The sequence below is a fragment of the Mustela lutreola genome, chromosome 7, assembly GCF_030435805.1.
Source record: "Mustela lutreola isolate mMusLut2 chromosome 7, mMusLut2.pri, whole genome shotgun sequence".
NCBI lineage: Eukaryota > Metazoa > Chordata > Mammalia > Carnivora > Mustelidae > Mustela > Mustela lutreola.
This window is the reverse complement of record NC_081296.1, coordinates 31695290-31717270: the sequence shown is the minus strand read 5'-3', so window position 1 is coordinate 31717270 and position 21981 is coordinate 31695290. Positions and strand designations below refer to the sequence as shown.

Genomic DNA, 21981 nt, shown 5'->3' with positions numbered 1-21981 from the left:
CTGAAACTAGATCCTTTAGACACCCCCACTCTTTGCTTCATAGTCATGTGATACAACATTCTGGTTTTATTGTGGAGACTCAGAAGAAGAATCATTGCCTATTGAAACAAACTGAAAACAATTTTTTGGAGCTCCAGTCCTGTTTTTCTTCTTTCTTTCCTTCCTATTTCATATATTTCCTTCCCTTCATGGGGTTTTTGAACGTAAAATAATTAAGGGGACTCGTAATGGGAATAAGAGAATTACTAACTCTATTTTGAATTATAACATGAAAAAGTAGATTAGAAATGAATGAGACAGCATGTTGAGAAAGACCGTGCTGACGAAAACCCAAGAGCATCACTGAGAGTTACAAAGCTTCTCAGTCAATGAAGGGAGAGCCCCTCACAGTGGCCACCTTAAAGAGGGAGAGGCACATGTGTATAGGTCAGCTCTGCCGCAGTTGCTAAAATAGTTTATTACTTTATGGACACACTTGAGTGGATCTCTCTCTCCACAAAGGTGACACAACACCCTGTCCACGTTTTTTATGAGTTCCTCAGCAATATTAATGCTTTAGAGAGCAATATTAATTTAGGCTAGATTAAATATCCAGAGCCTTGTTTTTAGCATAACTTTAGGTGCCTCTAGGGAGAAAAGGTTGAGATCAGCATCTTCGATAGATAATTTTGCCAAGGAATTGGAACAATGCACTTGTGTTCAGGGACTGTTCCTCTGTCTGTTGGCTCAGCACCTATTGGGAACCTGACCACATCTGCATTGGCACACAGGCTTTAGGGCTTCTGTGCCTTTCTGTTGTAATTTTTAAGCTTCTATTGCTGTTTTGAAGGCTATATCTTGATGTAGCTGACTCAATACTTCTCAACTTTATTAACCACTAGCTATGATCATGTGGGGAATTTTCCCATAGATACAGCATACATCATGGCTTTTGCCCTGCAGTGTAAGGACTTTGTCTAATAGAGCTATAAGAAGACTTCTGTGTGTTCTTGAGGATGCATATCAAATGGCAAAGGTCTTGGACTCGAACATGTCTCAACATCTCTGAGAATTCTTGTGTTTATTAATACTCTGAGGTCTCTTTCTCATGGCATATTGAAAGACTTTTCTTCATTTGGCCCAGTCTTGAAGGCTTTCCTGCTTCCTTGCTTGAAAAAAAAAAAAAATTCAACCAGGAATAGTATCTCACTTCAGATGCCATGAAACCTCTCTTGTATGACCAAATCTCATGCTCTATAAATATTTTTGTATCTCCACCATGGTTCCTATCTCTGTTTTACCAAGGTCAGTCTGTATGGGCCTGACATGGATTAATTGGGGCTAGTTGAGAATGTAGACTCTCTTCTTTTTCATCTGTGTTGTCTATTCTATTCACCATTCCCAAGTCTAGAATTATGAAACTGGAATGGATGGGGCATATGGTGAATGCCTAAAAGTTGTTTTGATTTGAAGTGACACTTCAATTTCAATAAGTAGAATATATTTACTGAACAAATACATAAGAAAATGGTATGTTTCTTAATTTTCTAAATTCAGTATTATGAATTCTGTGTTATTCTAAGTTCTGTGTTATATCTTGGCAAATTTTCAGAGATGCAGGTTTTTTTGAAATCAGATTAGTATTTCTTTTTTGAGGTCTACAATGATCTTCTGAATGTTTGACTATGCATTCATGTCGTTGGCCTCCATGTTATAGGGGACAAGAATTCCCAACATCCTCTGTCATACTTCATTACTTAGGTATAGATATTTGCCTCTGATGGGAATGGTTTTCCTGAAGACGGTATACTTCGGGAAATACCAAGAAAGTTGACTTGAAAATGCAAAGTTGAGGAAGATGGTAGATTAAATTTTTACTCAAAAAATATTTGCTGCTCTCCCCTGGGAGGGGACTAAATTGTTTTCCAATGACATAAAGATTACTGTAAGACAAGGAAATGTGAGGCCCATTGAGTGTAGCACTTCTCTCACAATATCCAGCAGTGCTCCAGATACAGAACTAAACAGATATGTAACAAAAGAAAAAAATCCTTGTTGTCTGCTACGGAGATCCGGGGATCCTTTTGTTACTGCAACATAAGCCAACCTATCATAACGGATACGGAAACTATTGTTTAAGTATAGTGGCTACAGCGAGACATACCTGAAACAAGAGAAACAAATGACAAGTGATAAGTAAAGCATGAGATTGTCATGAAATTGCAAACTAAGAGCCAACACTGATGTTACTTCAATAAAGATATTGAAGTTGCTATGACATTTCAAACTAAGATTCAATAAAGGTATCGAATGTTTTGAGTATTACACTTGCTAGAAAGTCATGTAAATAAACTAAAGGCTTCTATTTTCATGCATACGAATGTATTTGTTGATAACCTATGATAGTTTAGAAATTTATATAAGCATCACAGTATATGAAAAATACCTCACTTCACAAACTCTGCCTTGGAGACTGTACAACTGATTAAGGAAGATCTTACCTTTCTAAATAGTAATAATTTTAATGAAAAAGAAAATGACTCAGGAAGGTAATGACTTTCATTTGGAGGAAAGAAAGGACTCATGGAAGATACGGCATTTGACAAAGACTTTGGAGTGTGGAGAAGGAAGGGCATTTCATAAGGAGGGAAAAGTGTGTGTGAATCAGAAGGGGCAGGAAATATGGACAATTATTTTGAGGCAGTGAGGAGATTCTTTGGGCTAGAAAATTGTCTGCTTAATGAAGAGATATAGTGGAAACTGAAGTTAATCTGGGAAACATTTTGGAGAAACTAAAATTCCCACATGCATGTTTGAACCTTCATAGAAAGCAGTGAACTATAGAAGATTTGGAGTATGGATTGACAGCGAGTTCCAGGCTGTGCTTCAGGAATGTGTGGATGGAGCTTAGGGCCAAGGATTTAGAGATGAGAAAGCCTACAATGAGGTTCTGAGCCAGCTCAATGGCACATTATGCCAATGATCCATATATACACTGTTTTATAACAATAATAGAATCTATCAAACCTGTGTCAATGGAAGCTTTATTCCATTGATGGAATTGGGAGGATCGGTAGGCTGTTTGTGGAATAAAAATCAATGTACATGTACACTTCATACTGAACACTGAAATAATTCCAACCATAAAAGTAGGTTTGTGGTTAAGCTTCTATTGTGAACTTACCTAAGCCTTAACAACAAGTTTTTAAAATAACAAGTAAAAAATGGAATGGATAAATTTTACATATAAAAAATTAAAGTATTTATATGTCCCCCACTCAAATCCATTATAAGTTTTAAAGCAAACAACTGAGAAAATGCTTGTAGACAAGGGCTACAAGCCCTTGATACACACAAGGGCTGGTATCAAAAGAACTTAAATGAATAAGTGAAAACGATAAGAGGAACAAAAAAATGAGAAAAATGAATAAATAGTATAATCAGATTATTTATGAGCTTAAAAGCAGAGGAAAGACATTTAGGAAGTATGCAGTTAAAGAAAGTGATTGGAGGGCGCCTGGGTGGCTCAGTGGGTTAAGCCGCTGCCTTCGGCTCAGGTCATGATCTCAGGGTCCTGGGATCGAGTCCCGCATCCGGCTCTCTGCTCAGCAGGGAGCCTGCTTCCCTTCCTCTCTCTCTACCTGCCTCTCCATCTACTTGTGATTTCTCTCTGTCAAATAAATAAATAAAATCTTTAAAAAAAAAAAAAAAGAAATCTTTAAAAAAAAAATAAAAAAAAGAAAGTGATTGGAAAGGACAATTTTTCCCAAAGAAATTAGCAAAAGTTATTTTTTTTTTAAAGATTTTATTTATTTATTTGTAAGAGAGAGAGAGAGTGAGAGCGAGCACAGGCAGACAGAGTGGAAGGCAGAGTCAGAGGGAGAAGCAGGCTCCCTGCGGAGCAAGGAGCCCGATATGGGACTCGATCCCAGGACGCTGGGATCATGACCTGAGCTGAAGGCAGCTGCTTAACCAACTGAGCCACCCAGGCGTCCCAGCAAAAGTTATTTTTAAGAAATATTATGGAACATTGTAGTGTTTACAAGGTGGAATAGACAGTTTTATAAAGTTCTTATAGTGGTATGTATACTGATATGATTCTTTGGCAAAGTAATTTGGCAATAAGTGTCAGAAGCCTAAACATTGGCCCAGCAAATCCTCTTTTGGCATATCCATCCTAAGGAAGTAAGTCCAAATACAGAAAAAGGACTCTGCACAGGGATAATCTTAAGAATATTATTTATAGTTTTGTAAAAATGGAAATAACCTAAATTTGTAGCATTTAGGAAAATGTATTTATAAACTAGAGTACATATGTATATATTTGAAGCAAAATTTGGAAGATTTTTAAATTGTGTTTACAAATAATTTGAAATAAGTATGAAAATGTTTGTGCTCTGATGACAGTATGCAATATGCATTTGATCAGAGCTAGTAAAAGAAATTTTACAACCACACAAAAATGACTGGAGGTGGGACGCCTGGGTGGCTCAGTTGGTTAAGCAGCTGCCTTCAGCTCAGGTCATGATCCCAGCGTCCTGGGATCGAGTCCCACATCGGGCTCCTTGCTCCGCAGGGAGCCTGCTTCTCCCTCTGACTCTTCCTTCCACTCTGTCTACCTGTGCTCGCTCTCACTCACTCTCTCTCTGACAAATAAATAAATAAAATCTTTAAAAAAAAAAAAAAAAAAAAAAAAAAAAAAAAAAAAAATGACTGGAGGAAACTTTACAAATCATCGGCCTTTAGGTGCTAAGTCTTTTCGATGACTTCTTTTCTCCTTTATATAATTCTGGCTGAAAATAGTTGATGCCAAAGTAGAAGCCTGGAGATAAAAGTCTTCCTCTTCGACATAGAATTAATAGTCATATGAGTAAATCAGGCATCTAAAGAAAAGCATATGGTGACAAAAACAGAAGACATGAAATGAAGTCTGGAAGATGCATATACTTTGGTGCAGGAGGAGAATAGGAGCTTGTCAACTTTGGAGTAGAAGGAGGTCATGAGAAGCAAGGTACAGCAATCTCAGGAAAGGAGGACCATCCATCAGTGAGGATGGGAGGGAAAGAGGCAAGGAAGTTGGTGATTAGAGAAGGTCATTGAGTTTTCACTGGTTGACCTGCCAGCAGCTTCATTAGAATTTAGATCAGGAACTAGGAGGTTTGGTTCTGATAAAGTGGACAGGAGGAAATGGAACCTACCCTTGCTTTGTTCTAAGAAAAGCAAAATAAAACAGAGAAGACAAATATAAAACAAAATGCAGTACAATCAGTGGGCAATTTTCTGTGATGGTGGAGTTCCAAAAGTATACTAAGGGGGACGCATACATCAGATTAGCACTGGAATTCACTTACAAGAAACTTACAAGAAAGTGGGCAAGGTGCTTCTCTGAGGCCCTCCTTAATGCCTTGTCTGTGGTCAGAGGAGAGCATCTCAGTGTACACTGTTACCTTCTGTAAGACTGGACCTGCTTCTGTGACTCTCCAGCTCTCAGGGTAGCCCAGAGTTGTCTTTAGATGAGGATCAGTAATTCAAGTATCTGTGTATGGTGTTGCTCTAGGTGGGTGGAGGGAACAACTGGTAAAAGCCATTTTTCCCAATAAAACCTTGAGCCAAATCTCCCCTATTTAAATGGAGAAGAGAATAGTCTTTAATTAAATAATCAACAAGATCCATGGCATGATTCTGTATTCTAAACTAAAAACTTCCCCAAAGTTTTCCCAGGGATAGTTCTCAGCTGAATGCTTGGCTTAAGAAGAATATCCTCATTATTCTCTTATAGACTAAAACAGACTTCCCTCCTAATTCTTCTATAGAAGCAAATTGCATGGGCCACCTCGTGGTTCATGGGCTTTTCAAATGCATGTTGTTGAATCATGGAGGTCAAAGCAAACTCTTTTGTTTGCCATGTCTTTTCTCCAGTGTAATCTTTGTCTGTTTACCGTAGGTGCCTATCCTCGGCTCTCACTGAGCTTTCGGTTGAAGAGAAACATTGGATACTTCATTCTCCAGACTTACATGCCCTCTATACTAATTACGATTCTCTCATGGGTGTCCTTCTGGATCAATTATGATGCATCTGCGGCTAGAGTTGCCCTTGGTATGTGCTATTTTTAAATGATATCTAAAATGTAAAGTAACCGTATCATTACAGTATTAAGGAAATTCAGAAGCTATAGTTCAACTACAATTTTTTGACATCATGACACCAGTCTTGCCCATACAGTCACTTTTTATCTTGAAACAATAATTTCATGCATGATTCCCTTGATGTGTTAATTTAATTATAAGGCTCAAATGTGAATTTTCATGCCCATGAAAGCGAAAATATGCTTGCCGAATATTTGCATAATAAAACTATTTTGACACTAATTTTAAAGCAAGGATTAACATCTCTTGTTCAAAACTGTTCTATGGCTCAGAAAGAAGACTTGATTAATTGGACATTCATCTTTTTTAAGTCAGAAAAATAGTCAAATATTATAGCATGTAATTGGAATTACACAATTTAATGGGCATTTAAATATGTGATTAGTTTCTGAGTGATCCTCAAGGCTCTAGTGATCTGTAGTGGCCACTGGTCATTTGGCAACTGGATTATTAGCTGATGTACAATATATTTTATAGGTTCTAATAATATTTCTAATATTTTTAAATTATTAAAGGAAAGCTTATATTTTCAAAAACATTATTCTCTATTCAGCTAATTATTATGAAGCTGCATAGACAAAATAATTATTTAAATACATTTTAGAAAATATAGAGCTGAAGAACAATTTTCCCTACATTCTTTCTCTCATAGGGTTGGGTTCAATTCCTGAAAGCAAAATTATCAAATAATATTTTAAAAATTGATGGAAAATAATTATCAATGCATTTGCTGGTAAATTAGCTTACGGAGCACCATAAGAATTCAGGGTTCTAGTTATCCCTCTTTCTTCCTTGTTTTTTTTGTTTGTTTGTTTGTTTTCATCTTTTTCCAGGACTTCCAATTGATTGACACTGTTTTCCCTAGGAAAATATGTGCGCATGTGTGTATGTGGATGTCTGGTTTAGACTCACAGAGTTATAGTCGAGATTAGATTAACACATAGGAAATCAGGTAACTATTCCCAAAAGTGTTAGGTGAATAATAACCTAGTTTGAGAAGAAGAAAGTATCAGAAAACTAAAAGCGTTATATTATTATGTATTTTTAGTGAGTATGATAAGAAAAACATCCCTTAAGAAGATCTCCAGGATTTTTCAATGGCCTGCAGAGGTTTATCCTGTAGCAATAGTCCTTTCTGTAAGTTCCCCCTCCTCTTTTTTTTTTTTTTTAATGCTACTAGATTACTCGTTGTTAAATTATTTTCTTTCCTCTCACCCGGAAAAGTCAGATCTAAAATGTATTTGGAGGGACAGATCTAAATTTTGTAGATCTGTTAGCTTATACAACTTCAGAGTCTCTCTTTAGGAAAGAGAATATAAAATAGACAAACATAAAATTACGGGATCCCACCCAAAGCCTGGATGGGGACTGTGCAAGTTGAAACCTCAAGTTAAAGCTTCTTGAGTTTCACATTAAATTGGCCTTGGAGAATTTGTCATTATTGAGATAATTAGGGAAATATAAGTACCAAAGAACTAATTATCTGGCATCAATAGGACTGAGGTATACTGAAAATGTGAATTTCTAAATTTTCTAGATATACATGTTCTATAGCCCCTTAATGGTAAGACACGGTCTTCCACAATATTAAATAATCTATTTGAAGTGAGCTGTTGTCAACCCAGCCTCATTATAGTAAGTGAAATAGATTCCACTTTTTCTAACAGAACAGCATTATGATTATAAACCTAAATCATCCTGTTACGGCTTTGCTAGGACAAAGGAATGGTCTGCGCAGAGTTGCTAAGGCTTCACCACTGGAGAAGTGCCAGGTTCTGACTGATGTCACAAGTCTGGGAGGCGGATGCGAGTACAGAGGCAGAAATGAATGGGCATTTGCCAATGTCAGGATGAGCCCTGAGGCCTGGGGGTCTGGAAGGCAAGTGTGACCCTAGGGCCACAGCATCTGAGCAGACTACAGTCCAACAGGTCCAGCGCTCAGGGTAGGATACCAGCGTGCTCACTCCCTATGTCCCACCTTCTGCCTATGTAGAACAGGGTTTCTGAGCCTGGGTCTACCGGTATTGGGACATACCACAAGGTCACTTCTAATAATTTAAGGAAAGTATAGCATAGAGTCATGAACACTGAAGAACAACACAATAATCATTAAGTTGAAATTTGCCAAATACTCAGGTGCCAGGTTCTCTGCAAGGCGACTAATGGGGTTACCTTATCTGTTCTGCAGAACATCCATAGCACAATAAGCAATGTTATTGTTCCCATTTTACAGAGCAGGAAAATTAGGTACAGAGAAGGTACATAACTAGTACAAAGTCATATGACATTAAGTGTCAGAAGAAAAATTTTAATCCTGTTAGTCTGACTCCAGGGTTCTCCCCTCCAACTGCTACAGGCGATTCCTATGGTATTAATAGATGGTACACACAGAGTGTTCTTGTCTGTTACATTGTAAAAAAGACAAGGATTAAAAAGAAAAAAAAAAGGAAGAACTATTATTAATTATTATTATTGCGGGATCCCTCAGAATCTTTTTTTTTTTAAAGATTTTATTTATTTATTTGACAGAGAGAAATCACAAGTAGATGGAGAGGCAGGCAGAGAGAGAGAGAGAGAAGGAAGCAGGCTCTCCGCTGAGCAGAGAGCCCGATGCAGGACTCGATCCCAGGACTCTGAGATCATGACCCGAGCCAAAGGCAGCGGCTTAACCCACTGAGCCACCCAGGCGCCCCCTCAGAATCTTTAAAATGCTAATGTGCTCTGTGCCTTTTCAAGAAGATATGGCCATGGTTTGGGGAACTTTAATTGGAGAAATCCTCCTCCTGCAGTTCCATTCCACCTGCCTAGTCTTGTACCTCACCTTTTAATTGTTTTGAGTGCTGTTATCAGCATCCTGAATGGCTGCACCATGATGAATATACCTCATTTCTAAATTTAGAGGTACAGATCCGTGCAGAGGGGTGTTCAACAAAGATATCCACGGAACGCCCTCTCTGGCTCAGGGATCTGTTGGACCTGCAGTTGTCTAGAGTTCTCTCTCTATTGAGAAGGGAAATGCTGGTCCTTTGCAAAACTGTTGCACTGCTGTTCTGTACACCTCAGAGTTTTATGCTTCTACTGATCAGGGGCTGACTCGCAGATCTGTTGAATTGCTAGTGTTACAAGTCATCAGGCTGCAAAGTAGGGAGTTGTATTTGGATGGGCTTCCTTCAGGTGCCTGGGTGACTCAGTCATTTGGCTCAGGTCATAATCCCAAAATCCTGGGATTGAGCCCCGCATCGGGTCCCCTGCTCCATGGGAAGCCTGCTTCTCCCTTTCCCACTCTCCCTGCTTGTGTTCTCTCTCTTCTCTCCCTATGTCTCTCTCTGTCAAATAAATAAATAAAATCTTAAAAAAAAAAAAAAAAGAACAACTGAATGGTTTCCCTCAAAACCCTGAAGTGAATAGTACTGGTCCTTTTAAAAGGGAAAATTTAAACTAAAATAATTCACTCCACATTATTTTGATTACAAAGAAGAGAAATAAAATATCCTTTGATTAAATGATACAAATTATATTTTTATTTCATAACTTTACAAATGCAGTTTTTCAAATATACTATTTTATTAGCATAATCTAAATGAGAAATAATTTGAGGCTAACAATTAGTAGAAGGACTGAACAGCTTGATCAGTGTACAAAGAACATGGAAAGCACCATTCAGTCATCTGTACTGCAGTTGGATAGGTCCCCTTAGAGAGCAGAAGTTCAAAGCAAGGCTGTGGGTGTGGGTCTCTTGCCAGAAAACCAGAAGCTCCTGAATAATTTCTCTTTCTTTAATGATAATAATAAATACCATTATTTGTTGTTACCATTTGTTAACATATCACCAGTGGTTTTCAGGCATCACAATTAAACTTGTAGACAATGGTATGGACCCATCAAGTCTCAGGGCATGCTGCTGGGAAGTGGAGCTAAGCTTTTGGCCTGGGCCCTGTGGCTGGACCATCCAAGTCTATGAATCATTATTGTCCACCACCACTCACAATATGTAGATAGAAAGCAAAATTATACAAAGAATTAATAAATTCACTGGCCTTTTAAACTAAGAGCTAATGTGAGCCCAAACAGAGCACTCATCCCAAAACCATACTATTAAGAGACTCCTTGAGCCTGAGCTTAGGTGCCTGAGCCAGGTTGCTGTCCCATTTTCCTCAGGGCTGCTTTTCCCAGGCTGAGTGCCTGTGAGTGTGCTGACTCTTCCTATTCCTGTGTTCTTTCAGCCCATTTCCCAGGACCCCCACTGAAGCCTGTGTCATGCATGTCCACTCAAAATAGTCAACTAGAGAGCCACAAGAGTCAACTGGAGAGAACCAAAGCATTCATGTTTTCCAAATATGTTTGGAAGGGAAAAACGTTGTGACAGCAAAATTACAAAATTTTTGAATAATGGTGAAAACATCTAATTTTGGACAGTTTGCATGGTTTCACATTTATTTGTAAACTGTAATCATCCCATTGCCATTTTTCAAATTTTAAAAGTCCCCAGGTGCACATGAATGTGACTTTAAAGGGGAACCTTAAAATATTCTGACATATTCGATTTCCATATATTCCATAAGCTCTCGTGGTTTGCAGTACACACAAAAATAGTTTCTCAGTGCCTCAATTCCTTCCTCTACTTTTCATAGCAGTTTAGATGTGGGTGGAAGGAAAGCATGTGCTAGTGACAGAAGACTGGGCTTTATTCCTTGCCCTCCAGATGGTCTGAACAAGTAGAGATCTGTGGTCTGGAGGTTGTCTCTGTGAGATACATAGTCTAAGGATGCTTACCTCCAACGATGGGTTAGGAATCTGGAGGACATCAAACTAAGATGCTTTATAAATACAAACCCTCACTGGAGAGTTGGGTGGGATATGGAGCCTTAGAGAAGTGCCTTTGGTGGAATCATATGTAGAAGTAGTCTGAGCTCTTCCCTATATCTTGGGAACACTGACCTCTCTGTCCTGCACTATCCCCTGGCCTCAGTGACATCATATTTTTCAGGTTGCTGTGGCTGAGGGACCATGGCTAAAGCTCTCACTTTCAGAAGTCTCCTTTTTGAGGGAAGACCTGACATAGCAATGAGGAGGAAGTGTTTCTCTCCACTGGGTCCTATAAGACATAGGGATAATTGCATTCAGTGCACCAGTTGAACAGATAGAAAAGAGATGACCCTTTGGAGTGGTCTTGCTTCCTTGAAACTTCTTATTTTAAGAGAGAGCAAGTGTGTTGTAATATTTACTATCCCACCAAGAAGTGAGCAATCCATATCTTTCCTGCATGTGTGACTTCACTCAGTTCATCAAACTCTAGTCATGTCACTGCCATGTCTCCTCCTCTCTGTGGCTTCAAATTATCCAATATGGGATATTCGTATTGAAAAAAAAAAAAAAAGTTAATTGCTATGGTATAATTGCAAAATATGGTCCTTACATGTTTTTAGAGACTGGACTTAGCTCTGTTATGGAAACAGAAAGCATTCATATACTGCTATCTAGAGAACTCAACATTATGACATTTTTAAAAAGTTGGGGGGATCTATCCCCCAGAGTATGGCAAGAGTCTATAGTTTGAATAAAATTGTTAGCCCTTAACTTCATCATGCATGTTCTGAGAAGGAGGGAAAGGACTCTTTGAGATCATCTGTCCTTCCCTGAAATTCTTTCTTTTTGAGCTCAGGACTGAATCATGTGCATTCTCAATTTTAAAAATCATTGCCTCATTCCCCTTTTTCATAGAGCACTGTGGTAAGAATTTCCTTTTGATGAGCAGACTCACTGAGGCCTCACTAATGGCCGTAGATGACCCTCTTCTTTGAGTCTTCATAGATTCATTCTTCTTGGAAGCTTCTCATCCAGACACACTGTATTTTATATTAATTTCTGGGATCGTTTTCATTTCGTCCAACTTTCTTAAAAAGCACATTCTCCTCAGTTTTCTCCATTCTCTCTCTGAGCCAGGTGCCATGGAGTGGTGCCCCACAGGGAACAGAGATGTCAGCTTCCTGACCTGAGCTGTGACCTGCTGCCCATACATGTTTCAGGCTCTGTTGCCTTCCGATGTAATAATATTCAGTCTACTATCTCCAACTATTTAGAGCTGTTTGAGAAGATATAAAAGTGAAACGTGAGGAATGGAGCTGCAAAGCTGCAGCCTCTCACCCTTCTGTTTCTTTTGTAGGGATCACGACCGTGCTGACGATGACAACCATCAACACACACCTTCGGGAGACATTACCCAAAATCCCCTACGTCAAAGCCATTGACATGTACCTCATGGGCTGCTTTGTCTTTGTGTTTCTGGCCCTTCTGGAGTATGCCTTTGTCAACTACATTTTCTTTGGAAGAGGCCCACAAAGGCAGAAGAAGCTTGCAGAAAAGACAGCCAAGGCAAAGAATGACCGTTCCAAGAGTGAAAGCAACCGGGTAGGCCCTCCACCAGCCTGACCACTCACCCTCATGCCTTTCACAGACTCTCCCTGCCCCCTACCACGCATCAGTCGCCGCAGTTACTTACCTGATCTTTAAGTGGGAGTTTTTGGTCATAATCTGTAATGTGGCCTCCTGGAAGTCACCAAGTTTTAGATAAAACCAAAATTAGTGCAGAAACTGGAGAAGCCACAAGCTTCCAGTTTCCTCTGAAAAGAACAGAACATGTGAATACCATGTGAGATGCTGGCTCTGAACTTGACAGGCAAAATGTTCCAAAATGTTGCAATATTCTTTTAGTGATAAAATTACAAATGATATTGTCCAGCATGCCGCTGTGCTTTTTGAGAGGGCAGACCCCTCTCTCATCTACCCACTATCTGGCATAGTCCCCTAGTGCAAGGGAGGAGCAGTGTTCTGTTCAAGGGCTCTTGGCAGGTGTGTGCAGAAAAGTCAGAGCCTGGCCCAGTCAGATAACAGTAGCCAAGGACGGTGCATTGTTTTAGGAAGCCCTTGGGCTGTACACTCCAAAAGAGACCATAAATTAGGTTCACCCCCTCCAGCCTAGCATCCTTATATCCTTCTGGTTACAAAGTAGTTTTGCAATTTCATGTCATTTCATTTTTTAAATGAAAACAATATGTCATTGGAATTATAAACAGTACTTTAATGAAAGCACGTTATAGTTTCTATGTATTTTTTTCTTTATCATTTTACTTCTTGCACCCCATCAAGTTATCAAAAATGTATTTCTCCCTGTGTACGTGCTGTAGTTGCTCCTACATGTCTCTATGGCTTAATTCTTCTTGCTAAACTTACTCATTTCTCAAGCCTGTGGTCTTTCCATGCTTTTTCCCATGCTCTTAGTGCATGTCATGGGTCTGTTCCTTAGAGGAATGCAGAAGCTCCTTTAGAGCATTCACTGTGTCCGTAGACCACTGGTGGCCCAGAATAGGTTCACAAACACTCGTGAATGAATGCAGGCAGTTAAATAAGTGTAAATGGCTCCCATCCTTTCAACAAAACATAAATAGAGTTGGTCATAGAAACCCAGGATCTGTGAGAAAAATCAGGCTTCCACAGGCAAAATTATCCTGACTTCTTACTGGAAAATATACTTAGTAGCACACTGTTATGTTGCTAAATAAGTCTGCATCCTACTATGAATACACAATATGCTTTGGTCATGCTGTTTCCAAGGAAACTGGAATTCATCACATCATTATTGTTTCTATCACACCGATGTACAGACACACATACAACATACAATGCTGTTTTTCCAAAGTCCCTCATAATTTAAACAGATTATAAATTTGTTTCCTTTCTTCTAAATGAGATGGTTTAGACTGCCAAATTATTGTGGTACCTTGAGTGTGAAGCTTAAAATTTAAAGCAAAAACAGAAACACCTCTAACATGCACAGAGAAAAGTAGCAGAATGTGAAAAATATTTTACATCAGATATTATATGGTAAATGAGATGCAGAGAAAAATTATATTTTATTCCCAAGGACATTTTTATTGTTTTCCTAAAAATTTGTTCTGTGTTTTCCCAGCAGCTTTGTTAAAGCCTTTATATGTTCATATTTGAAAAATCTGTAACTGTAGATCAGCTGCTAAGGTCTGAATTTGATATACAAACTTATAGATAATAGTTTTAAACTCATATTTGATATTCTTAAAAATAAGGATTAAAAATTACTGCTGACCCACATCTAAGACTTTAATGATAATTTTCAGATGGAAGTGAAACCCCCCCAAAAAGCTTATATCATGTAATGTGGATGAGTTAAGGGAAAGTGAGAAAAGAATCACAAACTTCCTGCAAAAAATAAATGGCACTATGCACCTGGCCAACACCTCCACAAATTTGTAATTATAATTATTCATTCATTAATTTTCAGTGATATCTTTCAGGGTTGTTTGTTAGAGTGGCCATCAACAGCCTCAGGGAAGTCCATCTGTGTTATAGATGGGAACCCTGGCCCTCAGAGGGCTGCACCTGTCCTTGGACTGAAAGAGGACACTAGACTGACCACAGGGATTTGCACAGCCATTTTATTTCTGAGGTCATATTTCCTGTCCCGTAAGGGATGTCAGGGTCGTTCCCTTGGGGACTCTGCAGGCCACCAAGAGGGATCTGTGCCACCAATGACTGTCTTTGGGATGATGGTGTTATTGACCTTACTATAAAACCGTAGGTAGATTTTCCTTATATTCAGTGGTGGTATGCAATTTTAACTTAGGGGTTGATTCATGAATGCTTAAACTGTTCTCGTATTCACTTCGTTTATCCTCAGACCAGTGGTACAATGTAAATCATGCCCTTAATTTATGTGTGCATAACCTCTTTGCTTTCCTGAATTGTTTCTATATTCAAGAGTTAGTCTTTAAAAAAAAAAAAAAAAAAAAGAGTTAGTCTTTGATTGTGATGCGTGTATTATGGTTACTAGCCTTTGATATTTTTCAAGTTGACCAATTGGCATTGGAATTTCATGAAGTGTCAGAAAGTCATAATTCCTTCCAACGTATCAGAGATGCAGACTTGACATCATTCCTCTTACTAAAAAATAAGATCAGCTAGAGAATGAGTATCAATAAAGTGCTAATCTGGTGAGAGATTCTAGAAAAAAATGAAAACCCCTTTGTGATATATTCTGCATGAGATGTTTTCTACCTTTGCATATTTGTGCCTGCCCAGGTTGTAGAACAGGAAGAAAACCAATATTAAACTCATTGATTCTAATTACAGTAGATATGAGACAGACTCTTCAAAATATGAAGTATTCATATTTAATATTTAAAGTATTTAAGAGATGCAAGTCATCATCTTTCATCCTCTACAGGGCATTTCAGTCTTGTGTTTCACCAGCTCCACTTCCATCTGTTTTAAGATTTAAATTTTAGCTGATAGAAAAAGATTAGCATCTTTTGGGGACATATTTGTTTAAAATGTTTAGTTTCTAAGATTTAGCACATTTTAATAACTCCTTTAATTCCCTTGGGGAAAAAAAATCTTCTCATAATGTTGTTGGAAATTTTCTACACATTGCTTCACTTTTAAATGAAAACTATGTAAATGTAAAACTATAAGTCAAAAGCATCCAAACTAATTTACACTAAGCTCTTATTATCCAATATATGTTCAAGTTTCTTTCAAGATTATTGTTTTGTTTCCATTACAAGTGTTCACCCACTCTGAAGTAGAAATTGTGGAAAATAGCATTGGTGCTTGAGACCTACCTCACACAAGCTGTGTCCCGAAACAGGTGCAAGGTAGCCATAAATGTCCAAAGCACCCAAGAGCACTCCATTTCTGTCAATTATTAATGATATTGGGTTTGGCTTCTCTCAAGGTAGGTTTCCTTCACTAGAGTCAAGGGCACACACTTAGATCTTGCCCTCATGAAGTCCTTTCCCAATTGCACAGCACAGGCCATAAGGGACTTGAGAAGACAGGATATTGATTCAAACAAATTTTTCATTAAGTCTTGAAAAACCAACTCAGCATTCAGTTGACCTTACTTCTTGTGTTTTCTCCGTTCTTCCTGTGTGCTTCCCAAAACCACTGTGTACATTATCATCTCTTTGCCTTGAATTCTCTCTTTCCAGAATCCCTTTCTTCTTCATCCCCAGCTTAGCCTCCTTCAAGACCTCAGCCAGATGCTCTTCTTCATGACATGCCCTGGATATTTTTTTCCTACTACTTTTCCATTCTGCCTCTGTCATTCCCTTCTTCAAGTAGTTGGTTTTGTCTCTGTTCTCCTAACTTCCACAGCACAAGCTCTACACTTAGGAAATGGCATGTTATATTTCACACGGCCACCATGCTCTCTCTGCTAAACAGCATTTGATTCTTGGCATCTACCAGAATATGCACACTGTGGCTCAGATATGATAAATGGTCATGGAATGTGTGTCCATGAATGAGCCATCATGGACTCATGATGCTGAATGAGTCCATGGTATTCATCATCAGAACACAATGTTCTGTTGATATGGTGTGTTTTTTTCACTTTTCTAATGGGAAGAGAAGGGACAGTTCTCAAACACAACTTTTTAAAGCCAGCTGAAGCTAAATCATTAGAACCATTGACATTGATCAGAATTAGTCTCTCATAAAATATTCCTCACCCTTTAAAAAGAGACTTCTCCCCATTTAGTATTTCATTCTACAAAGTCATTATAATCTCCTAGATTTTGATAAAGGGAGCTTTTCATATGGCATTGTTTATAACTAAAAAAAAAGAGATTATATTGCTGGCCTGTATTTAAAAATGTGTTTAAGTTTCATTATGCAGTATTTTTTTTTTAATATGCTTGTTGATTACTTGAAACTCTCACCTGTTAGACCCCTTAAGAGTAAGGATCTTTTCTTATTCACCTGTTAGGGTCTCTCACCTCACACAGGGCATGGTACAAAGAAGATATATAGTAGTTTTTTACATGAAAAATCCCAAGAGTCTGGACCTCTCATGTGCATATCTCCAGGGAGGTATCTACCTTCCTAAGTAGACCACTGGGTCTTTTGTCTCATGGTTTTGTTGTATTTGAAATATTACATAAAATGGAGAGAACGTTTTTTAGAGTTAATTGGTGTTTTCTTTTTTCCCCTACCTTTAGTAAAATAATTTCAGTCCTCTGAGGTTCAAATTAATATATAGTAAATCATTTATTATTATTGGAAAGTATAAATTTCACATGACAAAAAAAAAAGCAAGCAAGTATCTTCCACCTTTGGTTATTTTCTGACTCAATTTTAGATAAATTTTGTTTTAAATATATCAGCTTACTATTTTAAGAAGTCTGTTTAATATATTGGTCAGTTAAATAAGGTCTAATGGAGCCAATTTGATAAGTGATCTCAGTTTGTAAAATCTCCATAAGTGATAAGTTAATATATTTCTTGTCATAATTCAAAAACATATTTTGTAGGGTATCACACCTACTCATTGCAGTACTAAAATACACTGATTGACTGTCTATCAAGGAAAAGATGTCTGAGTGAGCCGGACAGCTCATTCACCATCCTGTTCTCTCCTGTGTGGCATAAAGCATGGTGGAGGGTACTGAAGAGAGAGAAGAGACTACTAAGAGGCTTCTCTCTCTAGAACACTGGTTTTAATTTTCCTTTGTATGAAGACCAGCTCAGCTGACCCCATGGCGCTCTCCTCTCTGCTGTCTTAGCAGCTAGCTTTCAAAGTGGGTCCAAATCACCGCTTTCTTAGGGAGAGTGACTACTTCCACAGAGGACGTGCTTGTCCTGTGCCCACTCCTTGGCTGGCTTTTCCTTTGCTGCCCCTCCCTTTCAGCCACACCGTAATGTGTGTCTCAGACTTCTCCTTCCACAGCCTCTTCTTATATTGAGGGACTATCTCCCAAACCACTGGAGGTTTCAATGACTTTTTTTTTTTTCTTTTTTTGTTAAGGGTTATAATACTAGCCATTTCAGGGCAAGATAACAAAAAGAACAGACATGGAACACATGTTCCAAATTCTTACAAAGGTCTAACATTCCTGGTACTTTTTAGATACAAGCCCCATTCGAATTTTTCCCTCTACTGGATTAAAAAACAAAAGCAAAAAGCCGAACTCTAATGCTTCTGACAGAACTGTCAATGCTCTGTCCCTACCCCCAAGAATGGGTCTCCATGAAAGGCCTTCTCCTCATTATCTGGGTGTTTTCTTGGTCCATTTGCATTTCCCAGCACCCCCAGGTTGGCTGTCCTCCATTCTAAGGAGACCATAGGTCTTCAGGGCCCCTCCCCACTATGGTGCTGCTGGCCCTACAGTTCAGAAGCAGCATCATGGAGGAGAGCCCAGTACAGCCCAGGCTCATGTGTGCCTGCTGCTGCTACCCCTCCCCTTGGACCCTGCATGGGTGGTATGAGTGTTTCTGCGGAGAGCTCAGGAAAGGCCAAAGGCCAAGTGGGAGCAGGACGGCAGGCAACTCTCTCTCCACCCCTCTCTTCACTGAGAAGAGACAGAACAGAGTGGTGATTGTGGAGCACCACTGCTGTGTGGACACAGCACATGCTGGGAGTGCTGGGATTTGCTGCAGTGAAGGGAGGGGAGCCTTGCTCACAGCCTCTTGGCATTTCTCCTTTAGACTGCGCTAAAGGAAACAGAAGGAGTGCGGTACACTCCAACAGGGGTCCCTCTCTTTACTCCCTCCTCTCAGATGCATCTCTACTCTGCAGTTTCTGTTGTACTTCAGAAGAATGTCACTTTTCTACCTAGAAATCACTGTTGCTTTTTACTACTTGGAACATAAAGTTGAAATTCTTTGATGCAATATACAGAAACCCCTACTGGCTTAACTCTGATGTGCATTCCTGTTCATCAGGGGGAGTATTTTCTTATTATAAAATGTTAGGAAGATGGTAATGACAGTGATAAGAATGACTACCATCCCATCAACTGTGAGCTTAGCATGTGCCAGGACCCATGCGCCAGGCCTTTGCTTGTGATGGTTTTTTTCTGCTTTTTGCTGGAAAATGTCTACTCATTCTTTGAGGCCCAACTCAAATGCATTTCTGCTCTGAAATCTTCCCTCTCTCCTCCTATGGTAGTTTTGGTTGTTGTCACAGGAAATTACCACAAATGTAGCCATTTTAAAAAAGCACCCAGTTCTCGGGGCGCCTGGGTGGCTCAGTGGGTTAAGCCGCTGCCTTCAGCTCAGGTCATGATCTCAGGGTCCTGGGATCGAGTCCCGCATCGGGCTCTCTGCTCAGCAGGGAGCCTGCTTCCTCCTCTCTCTCTCTCTGCCTGCCTCTCTGCCTACTTGTGATCTCTCTCTGTCAAATAAATAAATAAAATCTTAAAAAAAAAAAAAAAAGCACCCAGTTCTGTTGGTCAGAAGTCCAGTGCAGTGGGGCTCAGCTGGGCTCTCTGCGGAGAGTCTCAGGACACTGACATCAGGCTGTGTTCCCTTCCAGAGGCTCTGGGGATAGATCTGTCTCCAGACTGATTCAGGTTGTTGACCACAGTTTTTTCTGATTGTAGGACCGAGATCCCTGCTGCCTTCTGGCCATCAGCCAGGAGCCAGTCTTTGCTTCTGGAGGCTGCCCCCTTTCTTCCTATGCTTTATCTGCAGTGCCCTCTATCAGTAGAAAATCCATTGTTTCTCACTGCAAATCCCTCTGGTCTCTCCTTCTGCCACCTCTCTCTCTCTCTCATGCTCCCAGCTGGAGAATACCCTATACTCTTGAGGGCTCGTGTGATTAGATTAGGCCTATATGAATAATCCAGGCTAATCTCCCTATTGTAAGGTTTATAAGGTTAAATATGTTTACATATTTACATACTCACAGATCTGGAGAGTAAGGGGTGACATCCTGATGACCACACCTCTCCTTTCCCAAGCATGACTGAATGGTACTCCAAATCATGTGTTAGACATCTCAGCGTCAGTGTTGGTGCCTTTGTGCCTGAGCCTGAGTGGCCCCTAGAGATTTGCAGCCCTTCCTGTGTCTGAGCTACTTGGTGTCTGAAAGTCACCCCACCTGTGGTCTTGGTACTGCTTGGAAGTCTGCATAGGCACCTGCCTCTTCTGAATTGGGAATCGTCTCTCCATACCTCACCTCCTTCATATCTAGCACAAAGCCTTTAATGAAACTAAAAAGTATACAGAAGATGGGACTGTACAAATTAATATGTACTAATACATTTTGCTCCACACAGTAATTAATTTTGTGAAATTTCCATGGAAGAAACCAAAGACGCTTAATCTAGTTCTAGAAGAAAGGGTGGGGCTTACACAGACAGAGATAGGACAAGGAAGATGGCCCTCTAGCAAAGAAATGAAGACAACTGGGAGAACATAAAGCATGCTGGAGAGCTGTGAGACCGAGGGGACTATGGAATGGGCCACGTTCCCCTGAGACGGATTGGCATTGCCCAGAGAGGGGATTACAGACCCTTTAGAAAGGACCCCATTGAGGACCCCTAGCCTCAGGTATGCTCTGTGGAAATTTCATGGCAGACCAACAAATAAACAAATGGACCATTGACATCGTCATGAAAAGTCTGAAGCTTTATTTGGCACAGAATAAAATGTTTAAGTTTGGCTCTAATATGAGCGGGGTGGGAGGGGGTGGGGGGTGCTTTAGTCTATCATAAATATAACTCTTAAAAAAGAGGCCTCCTGCCAGGACCAGGATTGGGTAAGGAGATCATACTTGGGTAGGAGTCTGTATCTACCCCCATCAAAGTCATCAGGAGTGTCCATTCATCATAGGAATATTTGCTTGTTTCTTCACGGTAATGTGAATATTTTTGTATAGTTAGAAAAGGGGACAAGCTGACTTCTAAAGAAGATTGAGAAAGTATAGTTTCCACCCAGTGTCCAGTTATGAAAAATGGTGAAGACACCTAAGTTAACATCTTAAAAAGAATTTGTACTTTTTGTCTTTAGTAAGAATTTGTATCCATAATAGGAAATTTCAATTTAAAAAGCCCCCTTTATTTAATCTAGTCTCCTATGTGAGAATTTTTAAATCAAGGAAATAAAATCTCTTAACTGTAGTTAAGCCTTCAAAATGACGTTTTCCATGAAAACAGTGCTGGGTTTGACAGATGTGCAATTTCTCATAATGTATGTGATATGATTGCATGGTATAAGTCTTACTGGGTTTGTATATGAAAATTAGATTTACTGGCATGCTAGCTGTCTAACGATGTGTATTTTCTTCAATTAGGTGGATGCTCATGGAAGTATTCTGTTAACATCGCTGGAGGTTCACAATGAAATGAATGAGGTCACGGGCGGTGTTGGTGATACCAGGAATTCAGCAAGACCCTTTGACAACTCAGGAATCCAGTACAGGAAACAGAGCATGCCTAGGGAAGGGCATGGGCGACACATGGGGGACAGAAGCATCCCGCACAAGAAGACCCATCTACGGAGGAGGTCTTCACAGCTCAAAATTAAAATCCCTGATCTAACCGATGTGAATGCCATAGACAGATGGTCCAGGATCGTGTTTCCATTCACTTTTTCTCTTTTCAACTTAGTTTACTGGCTGTACTATGTTAACTGAGTGACTGTACTTGATTTTTCAAAGACTTCATTTAACACTGAGTGAAATATTACTCTGCCTGTCAAGTTTTTATACCTGTACACACACACAGACACACACACGCAGACACACATATATACATACGCAATTGTATATATATGTGAACTTTCTCAGCATATATATAAAATACACGTGTATATGAGGATGTATGTGTTTATGTTTATACACACGGGTATGAATACCCACGTGTATGCCGAACAAATACACATACATATATACATTTTGCAGCTATGGACAATTTAACACAGGATGCATATTAAAGAAAGTCATAGTTTTTTCTTTTTTAATTGAAAGGGACAAGCATCGTCTAAATATTATGCCTTGAGAATGAGGGCGTGAAACACAATATCATCCCAAAATGTGTC

General features: G+C 39.4%; 1 protein-coding gene across 2 annotated transcripts in view; it reads left to right on the top strand.

The window, feature by feature from the left end:
* GABRB3 (gamma-aminobutyric acid type A receptor subunit beta3) overlaps positions 1 to 21629 on the top strand; it is a 221194-nt gene extending 199565 nt beyond the window's left edge. For both annotated transcript variants that reach the window (XM_059180239.1, XM_059180241.1), the window contains 3 exons: positions 5924 to 6076; positions 12290 to 12534; positions 21236 to 21629. In XM_059180239.1, the coding sequence (XP_059036222.1) occupies positions 5924 to 6076; positions 12290 to 12534; positions 21236 to 21577 (740 nt within the window). In that variant the 3' untranslated portion in view covers positions 21578 to 21629. The remainder of the gene's footprint in view (positions 1 to 5923; positions 6077 to 12289; positions 12535 to 21235) is intronic.
* The last annotated feature ends 352 nt before the right edge of the window (positions 21630 to 21981 follow it).